We start from the raw sequence: 16,079 nt of genomic DNA, 5'->3' as shown, positions 1-16,079 counted from the left end.
TATATAAAAATTTAAATAAACTTATTTTTAAAAAATATATAAATAATTTTTTTACAAAAATAAACATGTTATTTTTAATTAGTATATAACATAACTATAAAATAAAATTATTTTTAAGGAAAAATTTATAATTGAATTAACAATGTAAATTAAAATATATATATTATCAAAAAAGTTATAAATACATATCTTTTTATTTAAATTTAATTAATTACTTAACTTTATTTTTAAATTTTAAATTCTGAGATAAGCTTGATTTCAGCATATTTCTTTGTATAATAATTATATATATCTTTTATAACAAAAAATTTCAGTTATCAAATTATTATTATATTAATCATATTATCTTTTTATACTTTTGATAAATATTTCATTTTAATTTTTTCTTGACATACTTACAAATTTTCAACTATTTTATATTTATTAATCATGTAAATATTTATTAATTCTCTAATATAATATTTGAATATTATAGTTTAAATTTTAAATGTTATCGAAACAAACATTAAAGTTTTATTATTTCAAATTCAAAAATATAAATATGATAAAATTAACAGAGATATTTTTATCGTACTAATTAATTCACAATATAACTTTTAGTTTAAATTTTTTTATTTTTATTTACATAATATTAGTAATTTAATGAAATTAAAATAATAAACATATTTTCGTATTTAGCACTCATTATTAATAAAATTAGTTTGATATTATATTTTTTTTAATAAATTTTAATTTATTTAAAAAATGGATATATTTAATTATGATAAAAATAAAAAATATCGAATAAATTATATATATATGATTTTAAAATATTTTTAAATATTATATATCAAATCAAAATATAATATTTGTTTATTTGCATATAATAAATAAAATTTTAAATATTTATTTTTTAATTTATTTATTTATTTTATATATGTATTAATATATTAATTATATTTTTTATTTATATATTTATTCATAAATTTGTATAAATATTTTATATTTTTTTATTTTAATTTATTGTTAATTTTATTAATTAATATATTAAAATTTTTTATATTTTTTTATTTATGATTATGATAGAAATAATCAATTTTGAAATATATAAAATAATTAATTTAAATATTTTTATCACAGATTTTAATTTATATTATTTTACTCTAATTATAATTGATATTCTTTTGCTTATCTTATTTCACTAGTTATTATTTTACATTTTTTTGCCTTTAATAATTTTATAAAAAATAAAATTATTATATTTTTATGCTTTTTTAAAAAATAATTACAAATGCCAATAAATATTAAGTTAAAACTAAAAAAATTGCAATAGAAAATATAGCTAAAACATTAATTTATACAAAATTTATAAGATGTTAATCATTTTCATCAATTTCTTATTTTAAAATAATAATAATTTTTCAAATGCAATATAATTTTGATTAAATCATTAAATATATTATTATATATTATATAAAAAATAATGACAAATTAATATTATTTACACATTATTTAAAGAATACAATATTTTGTAATATGATTTATCTTTTCTACAAATTACTTGAATGAGTTTTATTTTTCTATTTAATTAGAAATACTAAAAGCTTCTTTTATTTTATTAATAATAATATATTTATATCAATTTTTTACTTTATTACTATTAATATCGATTTTAATTTTAAAGTTAGATATCATTTAATTCTTTATTTTATAATTCTAATTAAAATGTTCTAAAAAAGAAAACTTGAATTAAAATAAAATATTATTATAAATAAAAATACGAATTTATATAATGTACTTAATAATATTATTATATATGAAAAACAGTTTTTTCTAATAAACATTTTTTATTATTTAAATAATATTTATAAAATATTAAAAAATAAAACTGTGATATTAAAAATAATATTAAAATATTTATAATAAGTATAAAAAATAAAGTTTTAAAACGTATTTAAAAAAAAAGATTATATATATTTTAAAATTTTTAAAATATAATTTTTTTTAATTGAATTATATTATATTTGTTATAAATAAAATTAAGCAAAATAATATCATCATTGGATAAATATAAATCATAAATTAACATAAAATAAAAATGTATTTAAAAAGACCATAAATAAATTAATGTTATCTAAATACTTTATGTATATAAATTAAATTAAAATTAGCTAAAATAAACTTAAGAAGGTTGTTGGTCTTAATAATAATGTAAAAAAAGATAATACATAAATTATAATTAAAAAAAAATAAAAAAAAAAAATAATAAAAAATAAAGCTTATAAAAAAAACTACTGATTTTTCTTAAATATGAGTAAATCAGAAAAAATAAAACTATTGTATTATTTATATACAGAAAAAAATATAAATAAAAGTAATTTATTTAATAATGAAATAAGAAAAAAAAAAATTATATAAAAAATAAATAAAATAAAAAGAGAAATTAATGTTAGTTAAAATATATATATATTAAGTAAAAAAAAAAAAAAAATTAAAAAAAACATTAATAGTAATAAAAAAAAATAATAATAATAAAATCTAAAATGAATAAATAAATAAATAAATAAATAAATAATTTAATAAAAAAATAAAAAAATAAATAAAAAAATAAATAAAAAAATAAATAAAAAAATAAATAAATAATAAATTATGTAAAACAATTTTATTTGATAATTAAATAATATATATTTTAATTATTTAAATTTATTTATATATTACACATATACATTTAAAAATTTAATTTTTATATTATTATTTATTATTTGCTAATGCTGTCTAATATTTATAATTAATTTGATATTTAAGATTCTTAAAATTATATTTTATCTGGTATAGTAGGAAGTTTTACATGCATTATTTTAGGTTTTTTAGTAAATGCATGTTTATTAGAAATCACATTTAATATTATTTTCGCATTTGTTAAATTAATATTAATATTTATCTTTTATTAATAAATAAAATAAAAAAAAGTATTTTGGAATGGTTTTAATATTATTTGGATTTTTTTTAATAAATAGTATATTTGAATATGAAAATGATATAGCCGAAGAAAGAAAACCTTTTGTATTTATTTTTTCTTGTATTATAATTTTATCAGGATTATTTTGCTTTTTTTTAGAAGAAAGATGGTTCGTCAAGTATAATTTTTTAGTAAAAACGCCTATTTATATAATTATATCTATTTCTTTAAATTTCAGTTGCGTAATTTGTATTGTTGACTTTTTTAATTTTTTATTAGGAATATTTTAAAAGTATTATTAAAAAATATAATTGAAACTCCAAAATAAATAAATATTATAGTCTTTATAAGTATTTTTATGGGGTTCTTTTATGGTTTTATTTTCTCTGTACTTGATATAGAAGATTAAAGTTTTTATGAAATAAAATCAAAATTTATTCAAGAAGAATATTTATGTCTTCCTTTTTCTGCTGTTGTTGGATTTTTTTCTGGAATAACTAATGAAATTTTAAGGTTAAAAGGAGATTTTTACTTTAATTTATTTTAAAATATTTGAAAACATGCAAGTATTTTATGTTCACTTTTATTTACTATGTTTTTTATTTTATACAATATATAAATAAATAAAAAGCATTATTAATTTATTAAATTAAATTATTTTTATACAGATTAACAAAAAAAAAATATAATAAGTAAAAGTGCACTAAAAATTTTAAACATTAATTAATAATTAAAAGTACTTTGATGATCCTTTTGGTGAAGAAATATGATTATGTTTATTTTAAATATAAATATTTTTCATTTATGCCATAAGTTCTCATTAAACACTTTAAACAAAGCGGTTTTGAAAAAACAATTTTGGGGCTATGAAGTTAATTGATTTTAATCAATATATTTTTTTTTTTCAGAAAATGTGTATTGATAAACTATATCTATAAATTTAGCATGTTTGTTATAAATATTAAAAAAAATATTTAAAAATTTCTTATATATAAATTTACAATTCATATAATTTCTTATTTTTCACCTTTTGAATTTATATATATTAAAATGTAAATGTATCAATATCTGTCAATACCATTTTATAAATATTTGCTAGTATCGGTATCAGTAAAACATTTAAAATAATATGGACTAATTAATTTTGTTGCAAGTACTTTTTTTAAATATTGCTACTATCAAATTGTTTTAAATATCGGCTGACATTGTAATATGTTATAATACGTTTATAATTTTTATTTAAATTATTAGAAAAATTTTATTTGTTGATATGTTTATTTATAATTTCTCTAATTTTTTTAAAAAACCTCAATAAACATAAAAAATAATTGATTAATAGATTTTTTTTTTATTGATTGAGTTTTTAAAAATAATTACAGAAAAAATATGAACAAGTAATATTAATATATCTAAATAATCTAAGTACACTTATTTAATAATTGATATATTTTATAACTAATATATATCTAAAATAATTATAAAATTATATTGTTTTTAACTATTAAAACACTAAAATTTTAGAAAGTATCAATATCGAGTATTATAGGTTATCTGTGTTAAAATATTTATAGTTTTTTAGTTTTACTATTCATTGAAATTTTTTTATATTTATTTTAATTTAATTTTTTTTTTACTAAAATCCAAAAGTACCTAAGTATATAGTGAATTAGATAATAGGTTATAAAAGTTGATTCATTACATTCTGTTGAAATAATCCGGCAGATTCTTTTTTTTAGAAATAGATAATGATAGATTTTAAACACTTTTAAAATCGTTGAATTTATATTTCATAATTTAAAGTTTTTACACATTATAAAAACATATAATAAAAATTAGAATTACATTTATTCTTTCAAATTCTTATTTAAATATTAAATCTGCTTTTAATTAATAAAATAAATACAATTTACTTTTAATGAAAAAGAATCTATATTAAAAAATATTTCTAATTAAAGGCATATTATTTTTTTAAAAAAATAGCCTGTGTTTAAAAAAATTATCTTAGTTAAGCTTACAATAAAAAAAACTTATTTTGTATTTAAAAAATGACACACGGTTTTAAAAATATTTGCCCTCTGGTTTTATTATGTATATAGCCTGCCTTTTATTTTCTATATTTAAGTTTTGCTTTTAAAATAACTCATTAAAAGTATAAAATTATATTTATTATAAATTATAAAATTTTTATTCCATTAGAAGATATTCCTAATTTTTTTAAATTATTAATCTGTATTTATTTATTAATTATTATTATATATTGATAATTTTTTAATAAAAAAAAAGACCAATAAAATTATATAATCTAGTAATAAAAAAAATTGATTATAAGTATTAACTTTTAACTAATTGAAAAGGCATAAAATTATAATTTTAAAAAATTTATATATCCTTGAATTAAATAAACTCTCATTTACTATATACTTATTAAAAATTATAAAAAACATATATTTTTTTATAACGAACAATTAAAAAAAAGCTTTATAAATATAATGTATTTAATTAAGAATTTTTAATTTTTTTGAAAATTACCTTATTTAATTAGAGCTTTGTTTAATTATTAAATTATTTTTAACTTTAGTTATTATTTAAATAAAACTAATTTTATAAAGTTTAATTGTTAATTAATTAATTTTATTTTATATTTTCTAATATTTTAATTTTTAAAAAAATAAAATTAAAAGAAATTTATTTTTTAAGAAAAAAATAAATATTGAAACATAAATATGTCGGAGATTTTTATTCTTCGTGGTTAAGAGCCTATAATAAATGCAGAAAAGTTATAATAAAATAAAGAAAATATTTAAGCACATCCAAAAACATAATTTATTAGTACTAAATAAATATAGGAATAAGTAATGTAAAACCATTAAGATAATAATATTTTTAAAAGTCAAAATTCAATTTTTTTATAATAAAAATAAAACTAAAAAACAATGATACTGAGTTGTAAAATTATTTTTTATTATTAAAAAATTTATTAAAAAAATAAAGAAAATAATGTTCAAAATAAGAATCAATCAAAGTTATAGTTAATAAAAATATATGAATTTATTAATTTTTTTAAAAAATAGACCTAATTTACTTTCAAATACAATGATTTAATTAACTAATTTATAAGGTCGGTAAGGCAAAAATCGAAAGCCTTAAAGGATATCTGTAATAATTTAAGAATCTTAAGAAAAGGGTCTAGTAAACAGATAACAAAGAAAAAAAATGTCATTAAATATATTCAATGAATTAGAAAAAGAAAACAAAAGAGTTGAAAAATTTCCTTTTTTAATAAAAATATTAAATAATACAATTTTTAATATAATTATCAATATTATGACCTTATAAGCATTATTTGGAGATGATATTCGTGTAATTACAAGTGCAAAAAGTTAAGACATTATATATGATGGAATTATATTTGCTTGTATAAGTTTATTCACTTTTGAAATAATTTTAGCTGTTTTAGCAAAATAAAATTACTGGCTTTCCTTTTTTTTTTGGTTAGATACTCTTTCTACATTATCTTTAATATTCGATTTATAAATTTTAAATTAAATTATTTTTTTTGATTCTGCTTCGAATGCCGCTTCTTTAGCTAAAGCAGGAAGATCATCTAGGGTAGGTTCTAGGTATTTTTTACTTTATTTTATAATATTAGTTTGATATTATTTTTAATTTAAAAAAGAACAGGAAGAATTATCAGAATAATTAAATTAATAAGAATAGTCAAACTATATAAAGCAGCTTCAAAAAATAATTAGTAAAGCTAAAATTATAAATAGAAAATTGAAGAAAGAAAAAAAAAAAAAAAAAATTTTTTGTAATAACGGAAAAACAGTAGTATAACTAAAATAATTCCTCTAACTTTTAAAGAAAATCGAGAAATAAACCCTTAGCTAAATGGAGAATTCATAACTAAAGAGTCGATTCCTTAAATAATTAGTAATACTACTTCTAAAGAAAAAAAAGAGCCTATAATACTTAGATAATAGAATGAAGTTAATATAAATTTATATATTTAATTTTTTTTAATTTTTTTAAAATAAGAATTCAACACTGTCTAAAGAATCTCGAGTATCAATAATATTATCAGATTTAACTACAAAAAGAGTAATTATTATAGTATTACTTTTATTATTTTTAATGCCTTTATTTTCTGCTGAATATTTTTACGAGTTACCTATGAGTATGGATTTAGCAACTTAACAAATAAAAATGATAATTGAAGAAAAGACTACTATTGATTAGATAAAACAGTAATTTTAAGATATTATAAATTAGCATTAAAGTTTATCAACTCCTATTGTTTATTTCAGAGTGCCTTTATCTTATATTGAAACTTATAATGACAATATTGAAGGATTGCGTACTGAAGAAAAATAAGGAATCGGCTATATTTTAGATGTAGAGAAATACAAATAAAATCATCCAGAATAATTGGAAGAAATAAATTTTTTATAAAAAATAGAAAATGAAGATGACCTTTTAATTTAAGGTTTCCTAAATACACATTCTATATCAGTTTTGAATTCATATCTTTCGATTGGAAGAACTATTTTTGTTTGTTTTGTCCTTACTATTGGCTCAATTTTATTTTCTAAAGATGTTAACGATTTAGCTATAGGACCTATAGAAAGAATGAGAAATAAAGTAATTTAAATAACTAAAAATCCAATACATTGGAAAGAAGAAAATTTAAAAAATTTATTTGAAAATGATAATTAATAATATGAAACTTTTATTATAGAAAACGCTATTGTTAAAATTGGATTTCTTCTAGCTCTAGGATTCGGAGATGCAGGAGCAGAAATAATAACAAAAAATATTTCTTAGACAGGAGATTTCGAAGCTTTAGTTGAAGGTAAGAAGTAATGTGCAATTTATGGTTTCTGCAAAATTCGAAATTTTATGGAAATTACAGAAGCTTTATAAGAAGATGTACTCATTTTTGTAAATAATATAGCTGATATTCTCCATTGTATGGTTGATCGATATTTTGGGGGAGCGAATAGAAACGGAGGAGAATCTTTTTTGGTTGTTTGGAAAATTTAAAATGATAAATATAGTTTTGGAGAAGAAAACGAAAAAATTGTAAACTTTAATGATTTAACATATATCAATTTACTTGCGGATTTCTCGCTTATTTCTTTTCTTAAAACTATTGTAAAAATGCATAGAGAACCAAAAATTCTTGCTTTCAAAAATGACAGAAGGATACTAAATCAAAAAGTTGAATTAGGTATTGGATTACATGTTGGTTGGAGCATTGAAGGACCTATTGGATCTTATTTCAAAATAGATGCGACCTATATTAGTTAAAATGTTACTATGGCTTCTAGATTAGAAGGAGTCAGTTAATAGTATGGAGTTCCCTTAATTATTTCAGAATAAATGCATAAAATTTTATCGAGCTCAATGTAAGAAGTAACAAGAAATATTGATAGAATTACTTTTAAAGAAAATTAAGAATCGTTTAATATTTATACATTAGATTTAGATTGTGGGAATTTACCTGAAAGTAAACAATAAGACGATACTCTAACTAAATATGATAAAGTATTTTTTATTTTTTTATTTTTTTATTTTTTTTAATCTATTTTAAAAGTTTCTAATTTCGTAATTTAAAAAATAAGAAATCATTGATATTATGAATAGTGTTCTTTCTGGCGAAAATATATGGGATATAAATATTTATATTCAAAGTAATAAAGATTTAAGCTTAGCTTATATTAAAGATAAATAATTCTTAGAAGCTTATAATCAAGGTATGTTATATTATTTTAAAGGAGAATGGACTAAAAGTAATAGTTATATGTAGGAAGCTAGATTGATTAATCCTTATGATGGACCAACTAAAAATATAATGAATTATATAAGTAAATTTGACTATTTAGCACCTACTAATTGGAAAGGATTTAAATACATAATTCAAAAATGATTATCAATATTTATATTTTTCAAATAATTTTTTTTTCAAATAATATGATTAAGAATAAAATTGATATTACTTATGTAAATTTTATTACTTAAATGATTAACTATTTTATTATTAAAATATTAAAATAATATATATATATATATATATATATAAATATATATATTTATATATATATATATATTTATATTTATATTTAATTCTTAAAAGCCAAATTAAATTAATATAAATTTAATACCTTATTACTTTATAATAAGAAATCATATTAATTAAAATAATAATATTAAAAATAAGTATTATCAAAAACAGAAATGGTATAGATTCCTAAAACTAGAAAAACATACTGTAAAAAATGCAATGCCCATTAAGTTCACAAAGTATCTTAATACAAAAAATCTAAAGAATCAACTCATTCTTAAGGTTTAATAACTATATATATATATTTTATTTGACATAGTTTTTAATAAAAAATATTTTTAGGTAGAAGACGTTACGACATGAAGTAAGCAGGTTATGGTGGTTAAAGCAAACCTATTTTCAGAAAGAAAGCAAAAACAACTAAGAAAGTTGCTCTTAAGTAATTATATATATACAATATTAAACTAAAGAAAAATGAATTTAAAATTATTTTTAAAAAGGTTTGATTGCACAAAATGCAAAACTAAAAGAGTTACACCAATTAAAAGATGTAAAACTGTTGTTTTCTTAGATGCTGCTTAAATTAAAAAATAAAAAGTTGGTAAGAAGGACCCCAACTGGTGATCATATTTTTTATTTTTTATTTTATATTAAACATACAATAAATAATGTTTATTTGTAATTGCCTATTTTATTTGTTCAAATTAATAAATAGATAATTATTTAAACAGTTTTCATAAATAAATTTAATACTTTATTTAGTTTTTTTTTATTATATATATATATATATATATTATTTAAACTTTGAATATAAAATATGATGTCTAGTTTAATAAAAGATTTATATTTCAAGTTTCTTTTAAATTTATTATCAAAACAACTAAAAAGCATATTTTATAAATTAGTTATTAAATAAACATATTATTACAAAACATATACATTATTAATTTATTATATCTAATTTCGAATTTTTTATATTTTATTTGTAATTTTGATTTATAAAAATTTTAATAAATTTATCCCGACCTAAATGAATTTTTTTTTATTAAATGGTATAAATATTTTAGGATTAAAAACTTTCAATAAAACAAGATTTATAAGTTAAAAATATAGTAATTTATTGAGGCTTTTTTTTATATTAAATTAAAAAAAAAAATAGTATTTCTTTTAATTAAATATAAAAAAAAAAAACTAAATAAATAAATTAACTAAGTAATGTTTTAATTTATTACTAAGAAAAAAAATATATATATATAATAAATACATAAAAATGATTTTAAGAAAAATATTAATAAAAAATATGAAAAATATTCGACACTTTACAAATATTAACAATTAAAGTTTAAAATAATTAGAATAAAATTAATAAAAAAATCAGATTTTTCAACAAGATGTATAATAATAACAATAATAAGTTTCAAAATCAATTTTTGAAGTGAAATAAGAACTTGTTTTTGAAGAAAAAAGCCAATTATTAGTTAATGATTATACAAATAATCCTACTCAAATTAAATTTTAATAAACATCAAATTAAGCAAAGTAATTATTTTAGTCAGAATCTGGACTTTAAATCAATTAAAAGTCAGAATTACAATTAAAAGATAATCCTTTAGCTCTATAAATTCTTTCTGAAGGGAAAATAGATTTATAAGACGAACGCATAAATATTTAAAAAGTCAATATTATTGATAATCAACTATTAGGAGGAAAAGAAAATGGGGAAATACATTAAATAAAATTAGGTTTTATTGATGTTTTACCTTAGAATAGTATTTTATTAGAAGATATTGATATAAATAATATTCCAGAAGATAAAGATATTATCATTGATACAAATAAAAAATAATTATATGCAATAGGAAGAAAAGTAAAAAAGGAATAACCAGATGAGAAAAGAGAAGGATTTAATGAAAACGAACTTATTTTAACAAAAAAAATATTTGAAGAAATGTCTTTAGAAGAATTCTAAAATAAATATTTAACTATTCTTGAAAAAGATTTAGCAGTTTTTGACTTTGGAATTTTTTTTAGATATCTTATTAGATAAATTCCTTGGCTTATTTTCTTTTTTTTAATATGTTCTAATTTTATGGAACTTTATAAAACTTTAGACGGAGCTTTTTTAATGGAATAATAATAAATGATACCTTTTAATACTATTAGAAATGAATTACAAAATCAAATGTTACTTAATGATGATGCTTATAATAGAAAATTTATTTTTCCAGAAAATTTTAAGAAATGAAATTTTTTGTCTTAGTAATAAATTATATTTTCTTTTTTTACAAATATATTTTGGTTTTAACATATATTTAATAATCAATAAGCTTTTTTATGTTTACATTTGCTTAATCTGTTTTCTTTTGGTTTAAAAATAAAAATAAAACAACAGAATACTAATTATAATATTAATTTAAATTAATATTTATAACAATTTAATTGAAAAGCAGATTTTTTTTTTTTAAAAAAATTAATTTTAGTATTATTAATCTACATAAATTATTAAAAATATAATTTTTTTATTAATATATAAAAATTTGATAAAAGTAATAAAATCATATAGAGTTTAAAGAAAATATTAAATCTAAATTTAAATTAGATTAATCAAGCAAATTTATTTGTTTTAGAGTATTTTAATTTACGATGTTTCTAAAAGTTATACATGTTATCATTATTTTTGTTTATTTCCAAGGCTTTATTTATAGAATTACTATCTTCTATCATAGTGCTTAATCTAAATGTACTAGTAGTAGAACTTCTTTTATTTTAATTAAAATCATTAACTTATTAAGTATAAAGTCTTTTAATTTTATTTTTATCTTGCTATTTTTAGTTAAAGCTCATCTTAATTTATTTACATAATTAATTACATGGAGTTTAAACAAAATCTTTTTCAAAATTTTAGACCTTTTGATACGTTTACTCTATTTTTGAATTTTATTTTTTTAAATATTAATGGATATAATTATTATGTTTTTATTTAGAATTTAGATATTATGCTCTTTCAACTTTTGATTTGAATTAGTCATTTAATAATGTATCAGGTATGTTTTTTACAAGATTATCATAGTCTATATTCTAACCTTTTTACAATATATTTAGTTTTAAGATTTTTTAAAAGTTTTATTTAAGAACATCTTTATCTTTCTAACTTTTATAAAATATTATCTTTTGTTTATTCATTTATTATTAATAATTAATAGCATTCACTTCTTCATTTTTGTTTAGTTCAATCATATCCATTATCATTTTTTATCTTTTAAATACAGAATTACTTAAGAGCTCATCGTGTTTTTGCTTTATGTTTAACATTTTTTATTAGAACTTATGTTTAATATTATTACTTTTTTTTAAACTTATGATTATTTATTTTTGTTAGTTTATAAATATACATTTTATAATTTAAAAGTTAAATAACATATTTATATTACTATTTTAGCTAATATTAATAAATATATATACACATATTTTTAGCTATTAAAAATAGTAAGTAAAAATAAACAATTTATTTTATCAATTAGAAAATTTAATTAATTATATTGATATGTTATTTAACTATTAATTATTTATAAAAACATTTAATTTTTTTTTATTAATAGTTAAAACTAATAAATTGATTTGATTAGATAAAATTTTGCTAATAAAATTTCAAAATGTTAGTAATATATATAATATATACTTATTATATTATTTTCTATATAAAATATTAATATTTAAACACAGAAATATTATTAAAATAGCTAGTAACTTTTAATAATTTATTTTTATTTTAAATTTATTTTTTTATGATTATTTTTATCTAATTATCTTTATTCGGTGATTAGCCCGAATATTTATTAAAATTTTAACATACAAATAATACATTTAATTTTTTTTAACAAATTTCTTATTTATAATCTTGATATATTAATATTATATTATTCATAATATTATATTAATTTTTTTTAATTATTTAAATTAATATTTTTATTTTAAATCTGATTTTTTAATAAACTAAAATAATTATAAGAATAATATTTCTCTGATTTCTTCCTCATTATCTATTTATAAGTTGTGTTAATTTTTTAAATTATATAGATCTAGTAGTTATTAATCATATTCTTTGTAGATTATTTTTTTTGAATAACAAGATTTGTTTAATAGAAGATATAATAAATAACAATATATTTTTTAGAAATGGATTTATTATAATATTTTGTATCTATTTGTAATTCCCAAAGTTTTTTTTTTAAAGAATTAGAAACTAGTTATTATCATTTATCCTTGTAAGGCTAGTTTGAAAATTAAAAAAAAACGATTCCATAAGTAATTACTTTAAATTAAGAGGTTATCATGAAAGGAATTTATTTTTGAAAAAAATACTTTATTGTTAAACTTAGTTTATACTTAATATTGAATATAATAATTTTTTTTATTTTCTTATAGTTATTATTCCAATTATATATATTATTCCTAAATATAGATATTAGTTAATGACTGACTGGATAATTATTAAAATTATTTCTATACTTATTGTGGATTATGAGATATTTAAATAATACGCCTGATTTTTTTTCCTATTTACTAGCATTTTTTAAGTAATTATCCAATAAATTATTTAGAGTTTCAATTACATCAATTAATTCAAATAAGTTATTAAAAATAATACTTATATCATCTACATAGATATATTAGTTATCTATTGGGATTTTTTTTAGAAAAGCCTCATGCAAGGTATCTATAAATATGTTAAATAAAAAAGGATTAATAATCAATCCTTGAGCAACTATCTTGTTATACGAAAATCTTTATTACCAATTTTTATATAAAAGTTATTAAGAAGGAATTCTAATATTTAAAATTTGTTTCTCATGTATAATTTTAAGTAGAATATTATAAAGAACCATATAAAATTCACTTTTTTAAATCAATAATTAGAACCCCTGATTTCTAGTTTTTGTTTTAAAAGCGTATTCTAATATAATACGAAATTCAATAAATTTATTTCTGTACATGAATTTTTTATAAATCCAGTTTAAGGTTTACCAATTTTAGTTTATATATATGCAGCTAATTTTTCTTGAATTCAAAATTCTAGAAGTTTTATAATTGGAGATTAAATAATAATAGGTCTTATGTAATTAATTGTACAGGTGACTGTATAATTTTTATTAAGACAAAAAAGACTACCTGTCATATGTATTTTTTAAATTAGTTTTTGTTAAGAATCCTTTAAATTAGATTTTATAGATTGTTACTTCTTTTTGATTCAAAAATATATGATTATTGAATCTGAAATTAGGTCATATGAGATAGCTTTATTATATTTATCTTTAATATTTATTTTTATATTCTAATTTAAACCATTTATTTAGGAATATCTTTTAAAAATGATTAAAATAATATTTAAATAGGAATTTAATTGATATTTTCCTTAAATTAATTAATTCTATATATATATAAGCTATCTGTAGGTTGCCATTTTTTCTTTTTTTGTATTAAATTATTTATTTGTCTTTAAGAAATCAGTTATGTTTTTCCAAAGATTAATCCAATTTTAATTTTTAATCTTTTTTTAATTAAATATAAATTATTACCAATTTTATGTATCTTTAAAGACATCATAAGTTTGTTTATTATTGTTTTCTAGTTATTTATTTAATTGTTATCATTATAAATATATATTTAACTATGGGTTTTTTGTTTAAAGTGAAATTAAAAATATTTATTTTACTTATTTATTGTTATAAATAATTATTATTTTACTTTTTAAAATATAGTGTTAACAAATTTGGGCTAATTTTTATTTATGATCGCTATTCCCTATAGCTAAATGTGCTTAACAATTTAATGATTAACTTGTAATAATAATATCTAAGGTTTTATATTTTCTTGTTAGAAAATTGGGATATATTCTTAAGTTATAATTAATCAATAAATTTTTTAAACTTTTTTTTGATTTTTATCAATTAATTATTAATATCGCCAATGATATAACATATCGGGTTTTCATATTTGAAATGTATAAAATATCAATATTTGTCTATATTTTTTTTATAATCAATATTTATTAATATATATATTAAAAATTCCATAATTTGTAAGTCTCATTATTATTTATTTAATTGAAAAAAAAAATTCTTTAATTGATTTTGCTTTTAAATAAATAAAAAAAGAATGATAGTATTAAATTTAATTGTATACAAAAGTTATGTCAAAAAAAAAATTCTTTTATCAATATAAATGTATTTTTTTACAATAGATTATATGAAATCGAGAATAAAGAACTTTTAGGTTTTTTAATATATAGTTGGAAAATTATATTCGAAAATTAAATTTTCATATTATAATATTTAGATTATAGTATATTTAATTCATTTAGTTTCAAATAAATATTTAAATAAAGTTTTTTTTATAAAAACTTCTTATATTAAATATCAAAAATTATATATATTTTATTATTTATTATTGTATAATATTTAAAAATAAATATTATTCAAACACTAAAACACTTTCTTATCTCAAAATATTATAATATAAAAGTAATTTGAGAATATTCGAAAATATTTAATATGTGATAAAAAATTAATATTGAAATATCATATTTAAAAGATCTCAAAAATATATATAATATAAAAATATATATAATTAAAAAAATAATATTTTAATATTTATTCTAATTTAAATATATTATTCACTGATTTAAAAGTTCAAACGTTTCTTAAGCTTTTTATTATATGTATTAATTTTCATGATTTTAGGCTTCATCCAAAACTTTATTAAGATTTTAATTTTCTATGATTTAGTATAGAAACTATTTATCATTATTACTTTAAATTTATTATTAAATAAAATTATAAATTGCATCTAATATCAAATAATATGATTCAATGTTTATATTTTAATTAGCTATTTAAATTAATTATTTAATGATTCCATTAATATATTATACTTTATTTAATCTATATAAAATTTAGCATAGAATATTTATTCCAACTATTTATAACTTTAATTGTTTATTTAAAAAAATAAAAATATAATTTTATATTTTATACTTCATAATCAAAACTTTGTAGGTAATTATATAAAATATTTATT

At 16.0% G+C, this 16,079-nt stretch overlaps 2 protein-coding genes across 2 annotated transcripts, besides 11 other annotated features; both read left to right on the top strand. All coding sequences in view use genetic code 6, as the record gives it.

Moving 5' to 3' along the window:
• Positions 1-882: 882 nt before the first annotated feature.
• Positions 883-959: a microsatellite.
• A 1,261-nt stretch (positions 960-2,220) lies between these two features.
• Positions 2,221-2,252: a microsatellite.
• A 232-nt stretch (positions 2,253-2,484) lies between these two features.
• Positions 2,485-2,625: a microsatellite.
• Positions 2,521-2,627: a microsatellite.
• Positions 2,628-2,747: 120 nt separating this feature from the next.
• IMG5_165190 (hypothetical protein) lies at positions 2,748-3,708 on the top strand (the record flags this gene model as incomplete). The annotated part of the gene is made up of 4 exons (XM_004030198.1): positions 2,748-2,897; positions 2,950-3,116; positions 3,177-3,504; positions 3,676-3,708. 4 exons carry the CDS (start codon positions 2,748-2,750, stop codon positions 3,706-3,708), a joined length of 678 nt encoding a protein of 225 aa, XP_004030246.1.
• A 2,554-nt stretch (positions 3,709-6,262) lies between these two features.
• On the top strand, positions 6,263-9,748 carry IMG5_165180 (hypothetical protein; the record flags this gene model as incomplete). Its single annotated transcript, XM_004030197.1, has 7 exons — positions 6,263-6,558; positions 6,615-6,769; positions 6,873-8,485; positions 8,535-8,631; positions 9,159-9,284; positions 9,345-9,441; positions 9,503-9,748. The coding sequence occupies 7 exons, from the start codon at positions 6,263-6,265 to the stop codon at positions 9,624-9,626; spliced, it is 2,508 nt and encodes an 835-aa protein (XP_004030245.1). The 3' UTR covers positions 9,627-9,748.
• Positions 8,489-8,518: a microsatellite.
• Positions 8,995-9,060: a microsatellite.
• Positions 9,749-9,946: 198 nt separating the features above from the next.
• Positions 9,947-9,995: a microsatellite.
• Positions 9,996-11,467: 1,472 nt separating this feature from the next.
• Positions 11,468-11,540: a microsatellite.
• Positions 11,541-13,421: 1,881 nt separating this feature from the next.
• Positions 13,422-13,470: a microsatellite.
• Positions 13,429-13,470: a microsatellite.
• A 2,128-nt stretch (positions 13,471-15,598) lies between these two features.
• Positions 15,599-15,636: a microsatellite.
• Positions 15,637-16,079: the final 443 nt, after the last annotated feature.

Source organism: Ichthyophthirius multifiliis (genome assembly GCF_000220395.1).
Source record: "Ichthyophthirius multifiliis unplaced genomic scaffold scaff_1120509251234, whole genome shotgun sequence".
Lineage (NCBI taxonomy): Eukaryota > Ciliophora > Oligohymenophorea > Hymenostomatida > Ichthyophthirius > Ichthyophthirius multifiliis.
This window is presented reverse-complemented; position numbering and strand designations above follow the sequence as displayed.